Raw genomic sequence first — 16,490 nt, forward strand, 5'->3', positions numbered from 1 at the left:
ATCTAATGTAAATTAGATGCTCTAGTATATGTGTAACTCTCTTCTCACTAGATCATGGAAATCTAATTGCAAGAACAAAGAAGAACATCTTAATAATCAAGAATATGGGGTTAGAGTAGGTTTTTTCATTAAGATTGGGTTTGAAATTTGTGTCGATATTGTTTATGTGGGTATTCATTTCGGATTATTTCATACAAAATTTTCGAGTATCAGAAAATTTCAAATATCCAAAATTTGGGATCAGATCTGATATTTGATAATTAGAAATGTTAATTTTTTTTTTTATGAAAATCCCAGCCAAAAGCTTAGGAATAGATCAGGTCAGCAAATATTTTTGAATATTCGGTAATAAAACCAAATATTTTGGAATAGCTTGTTACAATGCTTGATATTTTGGTTCGAATATCCAAAAATGTCTGCATGTTTCAGATACTTTTGGCTACATGAAAATAAAAGTACCCATCCATATTTGATCTGAAAATTTTCGAATATATGATCCGAAATATTAGAACACCAAAAAAGCATATGGTATATCCGTTTTATAGGAACTGTTCGACTAGATCGAATATCTATGAACACCCCTAGCAATTAGGGAAGACAAAGGGTCGGGTTTGAGCGAGGGTAACAAGATTAAAATCCGAATTTTTTTAAGTCGGACCCCGACTCTCCCCAGACTTAGTGGGTCTAAAAACATCACTCTTTTCCCATGCCCTTTGAGTAAACAATGAATTAATAAAATTGTAATTCATTACTAATTACTAAGTAAATAATGAATTAATAAAATTATAATTCAAGAAATTACTAATTAAAAGTATTTCAATTTATTTGAAAGATGCTTATATTAGTATATTACTAGACTCATATGTATGCGATGTGTGCGTTAATTTCAAAACTTGTTATTCTATTATATATTACATCCATATTATATACTCCCTCCGTCCCATAATATAGTGCTCACTTCTCATTTTTCACAAGAATTAAGGAAAATGGAAAGAGTTTTAGGATTTCACAAAAATATATATTTAAGTAAATGCTTATTGGGTATTTTTGTCTTGGAACTAGTTTTTTTCTTCTTTTTCCTTTAAAATAAAATGAAAGAGCAATAAATATTCCTTGGAATGGTGTAAAATAATAAATAGGGGCACATATTTTAAAGAAAGTAGGGGTATTTTGGAAAGTTTTATGTAGAAATGAAGGATAATTTAGTCCAAACAAATTGGTAAAAAAGAAATAGGCACAACATTTTGGGACACCCAAAAAAGAATGCAAGTACTATATTATGGGACGGAGGGAGTAGAATTATGATTGAACTTAAAATGTGATAAATAAATGAATTTAGATATATTAATTCGCTAAAGTTAAAAACTAACAAAGGTTGTGAACAATCGCTAATATTATTCTTTTGTGAATGAATTTTGAGTAGAAAGAACAGAGATAATGAGTTGGTTTGACTGAATTAAAGAGTATCAAAGGTAGTGAGAGTTTCAGACTTTTAAGGTGAACGTCATATATAACATCTTCTCTTTCTAAAAAAGAGGTCAGGATATTTTTTGTCCAAATTTAATTTTTTGATTAAAGTATTTGATGCATATACCATATTAAGTTGTTTAGAATGACAAGTTGAAATGAAAAAGGGTTATTAAATTATTTTATTTTATATATTTTTTTTCATTTCATTAATTAGATCATTAAGGTTAACTTAGTATTTTCAGAGGGGGACACCATCTTCCTGCCGCCTTCCCTTCTATGATATATAGATATATACTTTAGCACATGTTGAGAATATATAAAAAAAAAAAAAATCATTTGCTAACTTTCCTTAATTTCACCATTACTTTTTTTTCGAAAATTATTAAAAGAGACGGTCTAATTTTAATATAAAAGTAGACCTAGTCACTAAATGGATTATACTTTTTTCAAAAATTATTAAAAGAGACGGTCTAATTTTCATATAAAAGTAGACCTAGTCACTAAATGGATTAAAATAATCACCGAAAAAAATTAACCTAGTCACCATTGTGCTAATTCTCTTTTTAATATTGGGCTTACCATTGCCTAATTTTAATTTAAAAGTAGGCAGTCTCTAACAAGACAAACTCAATTTTTTATACAAAATTGAGCGAGACTAGTTATGAGCATGTAAGTTCTATTTTGCAATGCTAATGTATTTAGTTTTAGGAAAAAATTTATAGATAGGTATATGGGTAGGAATTGGGGCGAGTTTGTGTCTAACATCATTGATCTAGACCCAAACCTGATCCAATAATGGACCCAAATCTCACACGAACCCATTGTGCCTGAAAAACTTAGGCCCATACATTTATGAATGGATGGGTCCAACAAGGTATGGGCTGGATCTTTCACTAATTGGCATCAATACGATCTATCTCTAAATGTCTCCGGTTGTTTACTTTATCTATAAAACTGATTAATATAGTTCTTAATTTGCACTACTCATATCATCAATTAATTAAATGCATTTTGGAAAAAAAAAAAATTGATCTCTTTTTCTCATTGGGCACCAAATATTCATTTTTATAAATTGTAAAAACTCAAAATTTTATGAAATATGAAAAATGATTATAAAATATTTGTTGTAAAATGAAATAAAAGTGAGTATTAAGATATCATTTCTTCTATAAATGATATTAGTTTGAGTAATCATGATAAGGTGAATAAAGAGTTGACAAATGATAATGAAATAGGGCAAAATAACATGAAACAACTCAAAAGGATTTAAGTTTGATGAAAAATGACATAGAATTTAGTAATAACGACATTAGATATTTTTATATATAACATGAGACAAATTTTACAAAATGACATGAGACAACTACAAAATAATATCAAATACATAATAATGATATAAAATAGTTTTATAATGACATGAAACACTAATTTATTGGTACTTTTGTGTCCTGTTTAAATTATAGAGCTATATTTGATTGCTATTCTTAAATCTTACAGATGTATTGCCTGAATAAAAGTAAGCACATAGAAAGAGTTTTTTTGAGGAGAAGCATAATAGAAAATAATGTGTTCTCGGTATAACGTGTTCCACCATAACTTATTGAATAACAAAATCTAACATTTACGAACTAATATAATTGTTTCATGTCATTATAAAGCTCTTTTCAAGTCATTATTGGTGTGTTTCGTATAATTTTGGAATCGTTTTTTGTCACATTTAAATTCTGTTTCGTATCATCTACCAAACTCTTTCATGTGATTATTAGTATGTTTCGTATCATTTTGGAAATGTTTAATGTTATTCTTGAATCTGTTTTACGTCATTATTGGTATGTTTTGTGTCATTTAAAATTATGTTCCATATTATTTTGAAATTAATTCATGTCATGTATAAAACTCTTTCATGTCAAAATTAGTATGTTCACATTATTTTAGAACTGTTTATTTTATTATTAACTTTGTTTTATGTCATTTAGAATACACTTTCATGTCACTATTTATATGTTTTGTATCATTATTTTGTACCATCCATGTCATTCACGAGCCATGATAAATCACTATAGTTAGTGGCCAAAAGGCCACTAACAAGGAGCAATATGCAAAAACATAATTGTTGGAGGGTATATCAATAAATTTGTCAGCTTATATGATTAAAGTGTGTTTTTAATATAAAAAATAAAAATGTATTTTTATCTATTCATATAAAAAAAAATGAGATTTCTTTCTCTCGTACTTTAAAAACTCTTGTTGTGTATTTAAAATACCTATTATTTATGAAACTGACCCATGCTTATGTGTTTAAGAAATTTGTTATCTATACACCAACCCATGTTTGTCTTGTAATCTTACTTTTTTGTCAAAAAGTACAGATGTGATCTATGAAAAAAGTTGGATCGATAAGTGCGATTTATCAAAAAAGTAAAATTTATAAGAACCATTGTTGGGGCGTTTAAGAAACTTGTGTGTTCTATACCAACCACTATTTGTTTGTTTGAGACGCTTGTTATTTATATATCAACTCATTTTTATATTGTGTGAAATCATATTTTTTTTTTTTTTGTCAAAAAGTAAATCTCTAATCTCTTAACAAAAAAGTAAATTATGAGTTTTCTGTTAAACCCTCCAAGAATTTTGTATTTTGCATATTAGTCCTTGTTAGTGTTATTTTGGCCACTTACTGTTAGTGTTTTGTTATTACTCGTCGTTCACGGACCACCACCCCTCGAACTCCTCAAACCACAACCTCCACCACCGCACCACTCACAACCTATGCTTACTTCCTCTACTCGTCCTCGGACTTGACTTTCCGTCTTCACCAGTGCTTTTAGCTTTTGACATCTTCGTCCTTCCTCCTCGACATCCCACATTTCTATGTCTCCTCATCTTTGAAGGAAAGTCGAGGGTCGTGACAGGGGGTTAATTGCGTTTGAGAGTAATTAAAACCCATATATAATATCAATCGATCAAACACTAGATGACAATCTCATAAACACAATCTAATAAACAACGAAATTCAACCTTAAATTTTAAATTGATGTAGAAATACAAATTACAGTAGAATATACCGTGAAATATCATCATAAATAGATGCGAAATGGTGGGTTATTCATGATGCTAGATCCTTCTGAATCAATCGTCATATTTGGAAAAGAAAAGGGGAACGAAAATGAATGTAACATATGAGGGAAGGAGGGAGAAAGAGTGGTTGGAGGAGGTGGTCTGGTGGTGGTGGATTGAGATAGGGTTCGAGGAGGCTGTTATATCTCAACACTTATTATGTAACTGTTATACCCAAAAAATAATATATATTATAAATGTGTTTTTTAGGAAAATATAGCAAAACGTCCCTTAACTCCTACTCGTTGACCGGTCAGCGAGACCCCCATGTTAAGTTTTTGAAGTGTCAGTTTCAAGATATTTTATCAGTTTTATTCGGAAAAAAATTAGTTACATTAGCATTTTCCAACAATATGACGAGATGGTCAAAAAATTTAAAATCGTTGGAAAATGTTGAAGCATTGTAGTCCTTCAATGAAGGAAATGGAAGAAGATGAAAAGGATGAGAGATAAAGTGAAAGATGAGAGGAAATGGAAGAGGCGAGGAGGAATGAAAGGGAATGTAAGGGGAATGAATGAGGGAATGGAGGGAAAACAGAAGGAAAGACCCTCATGTTTTTATTCAAAAATACATGGCCCGAGGAGGAATGAGGTATGGAGGAGGTGGTCTGGTATTGGTGGAGAGAAGAGATTGGAGGAGGTTGTTACGTCATGACTTGTGATCTACCAGTTACACCCATAAAACAATATATTATAAATGTGTTTTTCAGGAAAATATAGCAAAACACATCATTAATAAATGTACGATTTGATAAATCAATTATAAAGAGCAAATAGTAAATCTGATGACTGCAAAACATACTCAGATTTGCTTGCTTATAGCATCTCGACTCATGGTTTTTTTGGGCATAAAATTGAGTCATGAACCTTATTCAAAGAAAACATGGGGTTGTATTCATGATTTTTTTTGTTTGTATTTGGGTCATGCTATTAGCCTATGACTCAATCCATGGTAAGTCATCCTATGACCCAAATCATGGTTGGTTATCCTATAACCCAAGCCAACTATTTGTAGACAGCATATGAAAGTGTGTCAAAAAGGTTTTTTTTGTTATTCAAATTTTGATAATATGAATAACTTTAAAAATACAAATTAATGAAAAATAATTTTTTTACTAATGGTCCTATCTTTTTGTGATCTATAAATAGACATTCATTTTGTTATATTTTGACACACTTTTGAAATTAATTATTTTTACATATGAATAATTATTTTTGGAAACATTTATTCTTTAAGAATTTTTAAATGAATTAATTTAGAATCATAAATATACAATATAATTTATTTATAATCTTATATGATATTATAAATATCAAAAGATATAAATAATGTATTGATTTAGGAGAGAGAAAATGAGATGAAGTATAATAAAAAGTAGGAAAGAGAAGGATACTTTTTTTTTGTTTGGTTTATAAGTGGGGTGAATTTGTCAAAATGGGTCATAAGGCATGATAAACTTTTGTAATTGGAGAGAGAAAGTTAATGACATGCTTTTTTTGGAACATGAGTGTCATGCTCTTATATACATGTTTCATGTTTGATGTTTAACAGTGTTGGGAGCCTTGGGAAATACAAGGACGAGCTAGAAGTAGTACGCGTCCTAGTTAAGAACTGTACCCTAAGTGGAACCACAAACGGTGCAAGAATCAAGTCATGGCCAGGGAATAAGCCAAATAAAGCTTCAGCAATCATATTTGAAGATTTGGTAATGGATCATGTAAAGAATCCAATCATCATTGACCAACAATATGGCAAGAAAGAAAGTAAAGAGGTAAAAATTTTACACAACTTGTTTTTTCATAAACCTTTTATTGGCAATTTGGCAAAATATCATTTTCTTCATTCTTGTACAACGTGAAATATGCTTTTTTTTTAATAATATATAAGTAGTAACAATAGAGGATAAATATTCTTTAGGCACTTACCTTTCTTGCTATAGTGGCAAGTTAGTTGGCCCTACTGACTTTTTCCCTACTAACTTTCATAACCTTATAGCTACTAAAATTATCTAAAGTAACCATTACATCCCCTAGAATTTTCCTTATCAATGGTGGCGCCTGTTCTATTACTTGCAAGCCCTTAAATAAAGTAGAGCAGTCTGTCCAAATCTCGATGTTTTCAACTCCCAAATCCAAGATTTCCTGACTGCTTCGTAGTAGAGCATACGCTTCCACTTGAACACTTGACATTGCATGTATTCCTTGCCCACCATGGTTAGTTTCAGATCCTCGTTGCCCTAAGCTCCATCCGTAAGCTGCTCTCCAAGTTGGCTAATTTTTTACTAGTTCCTCCTTCCAAGCGCCATCTACCTTTAAATACCAGCTTCGTTCATTTTCCAGCAAGTTACTATTGTTTACTGCTGTGAAATATGCTTAATATATTATTCATTTATTTCATGGTACTCAAAAAAATTTTATCAGTAATATTTTCAATCATGTATAAATAAATTTTTTTAAAAGTAATTGATTTGAAAATACACATTGAATAAAGCAAATAAGATCACACATGATATTTTTTTCTTATATATTAATGAAAAGATATCGTCAAATGTTATGACTTTTTAAAGAGATAAGCAAATTTCTAAAGTATTGAGAGACAGAGAAATACGGAGTACGCATGGATTTGGTTTTTAATTTTTTTGAAGTGTTTATTTTGTTGTTTGATGTTATTATCAGTGTCAAAACAGTTGAAATAAAGAAAGTAATTTGAAAAAAAAATCAAAAAGGCAACAATTGAAAAACAGGATAATTTAATTTTAATTTTTTTCAAATCAATATTGATTAATTCATTAATTTTAAGCCATACGACATTTATAATATACGACAAAACTAAAAAATACATATCAAGTTGGATCAATCAGGTTTTTTGCTATGACAAACCCGCGATTATTGATGAGATCTAACAATTAGAAAACCTATTTCACATTATTGTTTGATACAATATTTTACAATGGTTCCTATCGGTTTGTAGTGATTTTGATTTAAAACTTAATTTGATTCAACTTATTATGGATGAAGAGTTGACCTATGTTGCGAATCTGCACAAATACCCATTCATAAACTAATTTGTAGAAGAAACAAAATATTAGTACAACACTTAAAATAGTTGAGATAAATCCTAAATAAACATATGCCTTCCATGAGTTTGTCATGAATTTACTTTTTAGTACAAAACTAAATATAAACTTCTTTATAGTATTTAAAAGCTGTCATATATGAACTTGAAATTGCTTATTTCAAGGTTTGACACCCCATTTGCCCAAAAAAATTTAAACAGTTGTTGAAGCATGTTGTATAAGTTGACAAGTTGAAAATAGTAATGAAATATTAAGTTGTTAAATAGTAGATATAATAAGATCTAATGGAATATTTATTTATTTATTGAAGGTTAAAAAAAATCTAGGGATTATTGAGATAGAGAAGGGGTCAAACGAGATGTTTGAAAACTTGTATAATGGAAGTGCTTTGACTAATCTGATAGAACAGAAAAGGAAAGTGTTGAATCCAATTTGGAGAGGAAGGAGAATAAATTTTCATCAAAAATTAGGGGCCATTTGGTTGGAAGATGAAAAACATAAAAGCATTACGAAACAGAAAAGTAAAGACATGAATCAAGATACATTTGATTCCCTCATGGCTTATGTGTTTGCAAAGCTAAAAAATGAGGGGAAAATAATATAAAACCAGCAGGCATAATTGTTCACTCTATATGTTTAATGTTTCTTCTCCATCGCCTTTAGTCTTAAGAGCCTTTTTTAAGCAAATTTACATGTCGGTTTTAACTTCTAACAAGTTCAATAAACTTTGGGTAAAATAAGGGGTTTAGGAAGAGTTTATAATATCTATTTTGAGTTTCTTATCGTAGTAGGAGTTAAGGGACCGCGTTTTAGGGACTCAAATCCAGATTCGTTATGAAAGGCTGAATCTGGATTTGAATTCGATAGGTCTGAAAAAAGACCCTAATCCAAATACTGTGTATACAGGTCTAAAACGTATCTGTCCATGATTTATACTATTTTATCTACTATTTCATATAAACATAATTTCTCAACTAATTTCAGCTATTTCACTACAAATTTGCAACTAATTTCAATAATTTTACCACAAATTCAAATCAACAGATTATGATGGTACACAAATTCAATTAAACGAATTCAACAAGAAATAACAAGAAGTCATCAACATTTGCGAATTTAAGAATGACTTCCACAACTAATAACAAGTCAACTTAAGCGAAATCCTAGAACCCGAAATCCAGGCCCCAGAAAAACCAAAAGTCAAGACCCCCAAAAGCAAAAAAAATTTTTAAATCAAACCCCCTAAAAATCAATAATCAATAATAATTTTTAAAAATTGCATAAGCTCGAGTTTACTAAATGTGATCGAAAATGATATATATATTAGATATAACTTTATTACATGCCAATTTAGTTAACCTAAAATATGCAATATTCACTACATAAGAGATATGTGATGATAGAGACAGTGGTGTCATGGTGGTTGTGGACGTCGTGGCATGTTAGAGAGAGTACCTAGCAAGTTGGGAGCGCTAAAGAGTAGCTGGTCCAAAGAGACGTGGTCGTTAGGGGGTGGTGGGTGTCACGAGATGGTAAGCGGTGGGGGATGGTGGGCATCAAGTTTTGGTGGGCGTCAGGGCTAGTGAGCGTCGTGGTAGATGGAGGAGAGAGATAACGAATGGGAGTGAATATGACAAGGGTGGCTAGAAATGAGACTTAGGGTTTTTGTTAGGATTTATTTAATGAATAATAAAAACTAACCCAACCCTTTTAAAAAAAGTTCTACGGATCCGAGTCTGGGTCTTGGGTTTAGGTTGGGATTCGGATCTGCGTTCTCAGCATAGGATATGAATCTGTTGGGTCTACGTTTCAGGATCTAGCACCTGAAAAAGGATCTTGGTCTACGGATTCAGATTTTGTCTAGTCAGGAGTTGAAGAGTTGGTGGTAAAGGTGGGAATTTGGTGTTGGTAGCAACGATAGTTGGTGATTAATGGGGATATCATGGATTCTATTGACGAGGGTTGCTAAAGTTGTAGTGAAAAGGACATTGGTCAAAGCTACGATGTATAGGATTTTGGAATCATAGTAGAAACCTTTGGAAAATATTTGAATTGAAAATGGCAAGAAAAAGAAAAGTAAAATATCATTAACCAGATACCTCAAAGAGAAAAAGGAACTTAATTATCTTTCCTATTATCAAATATCCATACCAACACCTTATAAGAAGGGCAGTTAATTTAGAAAAATTTAACTAGAGTATTTTTCATCATTTCAACAGTTCTCTCAAAATAATCCAACTATTTAACTTTTTTTAACAAACAAATCTTTAGACCTAGTTTTTCTAGAGTAATTCAAATTGAATGCAAATTGTGAAACATGTTATTCGGGAACATGTGTCAACTGATTATTGGATTTAAAAAAAAATTGAAAATATAAATAGAGAAAATAAAAAATAGTAATATTAAAAAATTTTAAAAAGAAAAAAAATTCAGCGTAATCCTTCTCGGAAATCGTTTTTGAGGTAAAAAAAACATCCTTTAGATTGGCTTGAGGTGCTTACGGTGAAAGTTGGCATATTGATACTTATTTGGACCGAATTTTCTTTATTCATGCCCCATAAGGATGGTCAGGGGAATCCTATTTCAGGGTCAAAAACACGTTTTCTCCGGCTCTGGATGGATATCGCGTAAGTTGACGTATTAGTACTTATTTTGACTAGATTCTCGTGGTTTTGTGATCTATAAGGGTGGTTAGTAAAGTTTTTTTTCTTCTCAAAAACGTCATTTTCGGGGTAAAAAAAACAAACAAACATGTTTATCATGAAATGAAGTCGGCATATTGGTACTTGTTTTGGTCGAATTCTCGTGATTCATGCCCCATAAGGATGGTCGGCTTAGTGTGTTTTCGAAAATAAAATGATTTTTTTCAAGAAAAAATAATTATTAGAAAATTTGATGGACATGAACAGCCAGAGCAATGTACGAGCTACAACACCTAGTATATGTAAATTTTTTAAATTTTTTGAAAGAAGTAATTATCAGTTGACACGAGTTCTAATTTACGTGTTTTACAGCATCCATATCAGTTCGACTTACTATAGAAAAAATAATTACGAAGGTTGATATATTCAAAATTGATTCAAAGCCTGAATTCATTTGGAAGAATCGTTGTATTATCTGTTCGGAAAGTATTCACCGACTACACATAATATCAAGTGGAAGCAAAAATACACTTTCCCCTTGTGTTTTGTACAATGGGAAATCAGAGTCAATCTCAAGCAAACTAATATAGACAACAATAAAGCAATACTAAAACAACCTACAACAATATAATAAAGCACACAAGGATTTACGTGGAAACCCCAATTAAGGGGAGAAAACCACGAAGCCGTTAGGTGGCACCACATCTTTCCACTAATCGCCAATAAAATTAACGTGTACACCAATTATCTTCTGTAAATTACATTAGAGGTGTCACAAACATCAAGGAACGACATTGGAATAACAATCTTCCATAAAACATCACTGAAAGTGGTAAACCAACAATTATGGAAAAATTAGGGTTGAATTAGAAATACCAACCTAGAGAGCACAAAATGACGAAACGTTAAATATGCGGGGTGTGATGACAGGAACATCTTGTCTAAATTTGACGATGAACCGAGCACGTGTGGCCTTCAATCAGAGTGCAATAATGAAACGGCTCCAAGAGTGAAACCTGAGTCAAACTCTTTGCCTCACTCTATTTTTCTCATGTATCTAAATATTACTGCTGTGCATTGTACATTAACTCCAGCACACCCTCTTTCATTAAATCAGCCCTTAAAGCTTCTTCTAGAAGCAAAGTCATCATGTGAGCTCAAGACATATTAACACCCATATGACAATTACCTTAACAAACATAATAAGCTCATACCATGTGTGGATTCTTCCTCCAAGAAGGAGGAGATATCCCAACAAATCTCCCACTCACTCCTACTTGAGGGAGGAACAACCAACACACGGAACTCATATCATTCTCCCCCTAAAGAGGAGAGGTTACAGTACCCACTTTCTTACAAGCTCTCCACTTATCCTTGGGTGAAAAACATGACATTTTGTTGGATCTATTTTCAACCATACCCTTTGACAGATGATGACCTTTCACAACGACCTTTCACAACCAACACGCCCGCTTATCCTTGGGTGTTTGATCTTAAGCAACTTTATCAGACCATGTCAATGGAAAGATGTCTCATGTAAGGCACTAGACCCATCTTGCATTGCTTGTACTCTCTTCCCTTGTTGGTGCACCTTTGACATACCGTTCTGATAACTTTCATCATCTCATCGCAAGCGAGGTACATGTAGTGGCTTACAAACAACATGCTCAACAAGCGATGAAATCAACACATCACCATTACTCAAAGCACCATCATCACTACACTTCCTTACTTCTATACTCCTATGATCAACACAACCATGAAAAATAGAAGAGAATTACTTTCGAAGAGGAACTTCACACTCTTCTTTTTCATGTGATCAAGCTCCTTATACATCAACTTGGATGAATTTGACACATTATCGCCCTTCTCACATAACTTTGCTTGCATCACGAAAAAAACCCTTTTCTTTCTTTCCTCGAGCCATGATAAAAGATCCTTTAGTCAACTTCCATTTCCTTCACCAATGTAACTAGAATAACCATCATCATCCAACTTTCCAGCAGAGATTTTGTTCACACGAACATTTGGAACATGATTCACATCGCCGAGAGTCAACCTGCAACCAGTGGATGTCTCCAAACAAATTGTACCGAAGGCTAAAATCCTGGATACCTTGTCATTTCCCATTTTCACATAGCCAAAACCACCACTAGTGTATGATGAGAAGAACTAGTGTGTGAAGTGAAATGATATGATGCCCCCTAGTAAATCAACCAAGAATAAGTATCAAAAGAGACCTCAACTTTAGTATCACCAACCAACAAAGTACAAGTCATCACTAGTTGCAACTGTTGAAGAATCTTAATTCTCCTCATCTTTCTCAGAATGTTGGTATTCTTTACCGTTCTCCCTACATTGTTGGGCTTTGTCACACTTCTATTTTTGACACTTAGATTTCTTGTGGCCCGGTTTATCACAATAATAACAAGTGATTAGTTCCCTTGACTTCAATCTTCCCCTGGACTCAAAATTATTAGGCTCGTAATTCTTATTTATTCTTCTTCCTCAACCCGGCTTTTCTACTACATAAGCCCCTATGTCATTCGAAGAGGAGTTAAGATCCTTCCGCCTAGCTTCTTCATTCATCAACCTTACCTTCATAATCTCCATTGTGAGTTTTTCCTCCAAGACAGAGTTTTCAAGTGACACAACAAGAGTCTCTCAACTATCTGGAAAAGAACACAAGAGAAAAAAAGCTTGTAGCTCATCTTCTAACACCAATTTCATTGCAGACAATTGATTCACTAAACCTTGAAAGACAAATTAGGTGCTTAATAACACTTTTACCATCTATGTATTCCAATTTAACAAGTCTTCTCATGAGTGACGCTTTGTTTAGTGCATTCTTCCTCTCATACATATACTCAAAGTCGATTCCACAAATTGTAGGCATTTGTGTCACTAGATACATGATGAAAAACACTTTGGTTAGTAAATTTCTGAATTAAACCAACAACCTTCCGATTAAGCAACTTCCAAGCGGCTTCATCTTTGCCACTTGGCCTATTCGCATTCAAGATTGGTTCATGCAAGTCTTTCATATGTTCCATTCTCGTCTTCCAAGTTTGATAATTAGAAGACGTGAGATTAAACATGCCACCATAAACAATTTTATCTTCCATTCTAATCAACTGAAGAACACCCAAATGCTAATAATCGGCTATGATACCAAGTTGCTGGGAAAGTACTCATAGACCACACACGATATCAGCGGAAGCAAAAATACACTTTACTCTTGTGTGTTGTAGAATGGGCAATCACAACCAATCTCAAGCAAACCAATGTAGACATCAACAAAGCAATATTAAAACAACCCACAACAGTAAAATAAAGGGGAGAAAATGACGATCCACCCGTTGAATATGTGGGTTGGGATGGTAGGAGCACCGTGTCAAAATTTGATTATAATCCGAGCACATTTGGCCTTTGATCGAAGTGAAAAATCGTAATAGCTCCAAGAGTGAAAACTCAGTCAAACTCTCTGCCTCACTCTATTTTTGTATTGTGTCTAAACAGTCATGCTGTTGTATGTTGTTGTACATTAATTCCAGCATACACTCTTTCATTAAATCAACCCCTAAAGCTTCTTTTAAAAGTCAAGTCATCATGTGGGCTGAAGACATTAAAACCCATATGACAAATACCTTGGCAACCATAATAAGCTCATAACATGTGTGAACTCTCCCTCCAAGGAGGGAATAACTCAAAAAAAAAAAAAAAAAAAAAAAAAAAAAAAAAAAAACTCAACATTATCAAACAAATAAAAGAATCAGCTAAAAAGTTAAGAAGCATGAGGTTCATGGTAAAAAAAACAAGTGTGAAAAGCTTAAGTTCTAAAAAGTAATAACTCCAGAATAATAGAGATCGATGACTTAAATAAACATGAAAAGCACAAACATCATATGTTAGTTACAGGAAACGAAAAGGAAAAGGGAAACGGAAATTATTTATGAGGTAGTATAAAAAGAAGAGTAAAAAATTAAACTGAAAAAGAAGGAAACGGGAACATAGGAACTATAATTTAAGAGGTTAATTCAACATTGGAATTACTTTAAAAATTAAAACTTTTTATTAGTCAGAGATTTCAAAGAAAGGGATATAAGAAATGGACACATGTATTGACGTATAGATTATATATATTGTACAACTTTTAGAAAATTATTAACCCTTAATAGCTATGAAATTTTCGAGAGACAAATAATAATTCTGTAATTGAAATTGCAGGCATCTCATGTGAAGATTAGTGATGTGCATTTCAAGAATATAAGGGGAACCTCAGCCACAACTGAGGTGGTTACTTTTGCATGCAGCCCTGCATTGCCTTGTGAAGGTATTGAGGTTGCAGATATTAACCTTACCTTTGATGGAAAAGCAGTCTTGCATAAAAAGGTTCTTGATAGTGCCCTTGGTATGGTAACAAATTGCCTAAATGCAAAAGTTGTCTTCACTGGGAAACATAATGGTATTAGCTGCAAATAATGCACTTTTTGTATGTAATCCGGACATTTTTTCTTTAGTGGCCAACAAAGAAAGACGGAGAGAAAAGTTTAAGAACAATATATAGAAACAAATAGATTGAACACCAGATAAGAAGTATTTTATTTCTTTTTTGGTGATGAAAGTTGCCTAATTCGAGCTTCTTATGCCTATGAGATGTGTATCATTGTTTAGGATAAGGTGATTTACTAGAGATCGACTTGTACATCATTTAGATATATTTTCATGAAGAACAGTTCGCGTACATTATATCAGCTAATGAGCTTTATTTGTTGATCTTTCATTACTAGTGTGCTTTTGTTCATAATATAAAGTAACGAGCTTTATTTGTTAGTAATGTCGCAATATAATATTGCTGAAGTACTTTTGGAAAACTATAATAGTAATTGTTTCGGTTGTGAAACGGTTGACGGCCCTAAAAGAAGTTCGCCAAAGATCTTGGGAATGTCCTTTGGTTAATAGCTGTACAATTAAGCAAACGTGAGCTACCCTCGGGGGGATGTGAGGAAACCCCCTCCAACGCTCAAGTCAGTGTTTGTCCAACTAGGATTTTTAGAGAGAGAGAAGCTATTTTTAGTATGAGAGAGGATGTACCTGCAGAATAGTACTAGTGGGGTATTTATAGAAGTACTATTCCTCTGAGAGGGGTGTAATCCTTTGACACATGTATGGCTATGACGCGCATGACAGGTAAGAAGATTTACATACCTTTGTCTTATTAGGCGACCGCCAACGTTATCGGACTCCGCTGGTGAACTGACTTGCTAGAGCTGTGGACGACGTTCACCGTGCTCGCGTCCTCATTGATGTTCCCAGACTCACCATGTTGGTCTGCTAACGTACTTGGGTTATACCCATACAACTAGCCCCCCTAGCATCATTTGGGGTCTTGACCGCTAAGGATGTTGTTGGTGGACGCGAGCCTACTTTTGTCGTGCTTGATTTTTCGATGAGATTAATTTGTTGGATGCCACGTGTCACTGCAGGGAGTTGAAGCATTTTGAAAAGTTAATGATTACCTTTCCGAAAATCCCGCCTAATATTTTATATTATTAGGGCTTCATTTCGCCATGACACTTGGCAGGAATCTAGAGAGGCGTTGGAGAGTTTTTTTATTCTCAGTCGTTTATCTGTGCATATAAATCAGAGCAGTTGTCTTTTCCTGAATTTTTCATTCTTCGCTCAAAACTCTCTCTGTCTCTCTCTCCTTCAGTATTCTAACGAACTCCTCCATTACCAAAACTTGCATTGCTTGAGAAATCACCCTTCTTGTGCTCAACTCACTTTGAAAAGTTTCTCAATCTTCGAGTTTTTACTTTCCGGTTCTGGAGCACTGAAAATTTCGCTATTTCCCGACGAACATTATCTGGGTTATTTATGCTCTTGAGGTTTCGTGTTTTTCCGGCGCTCTTTTGGGACTTTCCGGTGATTTTCCGATTTGAAGCTGCGATCTTTTGTGAGATTCCACCGTTTGAGGACCTTGCTCATCTTTTCCGGCTATTTTCGCTCTTTGCCTTCACTTTTTTCGGCGATCCTTCTTTTCCAGCTATTCCCTCAATTTATTTCCTCGTTTCCTTAAGTTTCTTTCGTGTTTCCATCATGTCAGACCTATCTGATTGCCAGAATTCCCTTAGTGAGGTGTTTATGACCAAAAGTGATCCTTCTTCCCCTTTGGCTGATAACG

General features: G+C 33.1%; 1 protein-coding gene across 1 annotated transcript in view; it reads left to right on the plus strand.

The window, feature by feature from the left end:
• Positions 1-14,788, plus strand: part of LOC104898989 (exopolygalacturonase clone GBGE184) — a 35,234-nt gene extending 20,446 nt beyond the window's left edge. The window contains exons 4-5 of the mRNA XM_048633979.2: positions 6,140-6,359; positions 14,534-14,788. Of these exons, the coding sequence (XP_048489936.2) occupies positions 6,140-6,359; positions 14,534-14,788 (475 nt within the window). The remainder of the gene's footprint in view (positions 1-6,139; positions 6,360-14,533) is intronic.
• Positions 14,789-16,490: the final 1,702 nt, after the last annotated feature.

This window comes from Beta vulgaris, chromosome 7 (assembly GCF_026745355.1).
Source record: "Beta vulgaris subsp. vulgaris cultivar EL10 chromosome 7, EL10.2, whole genome shotgun sequence".
NCBI classification, from domain to species: domain Eukaryota; kingdom Viridiplantae; phylum Streptophyta; class Magnoliopsida; order Caryophyllales; family Amaranthaceae; genus Beta; species Beta vulgaris.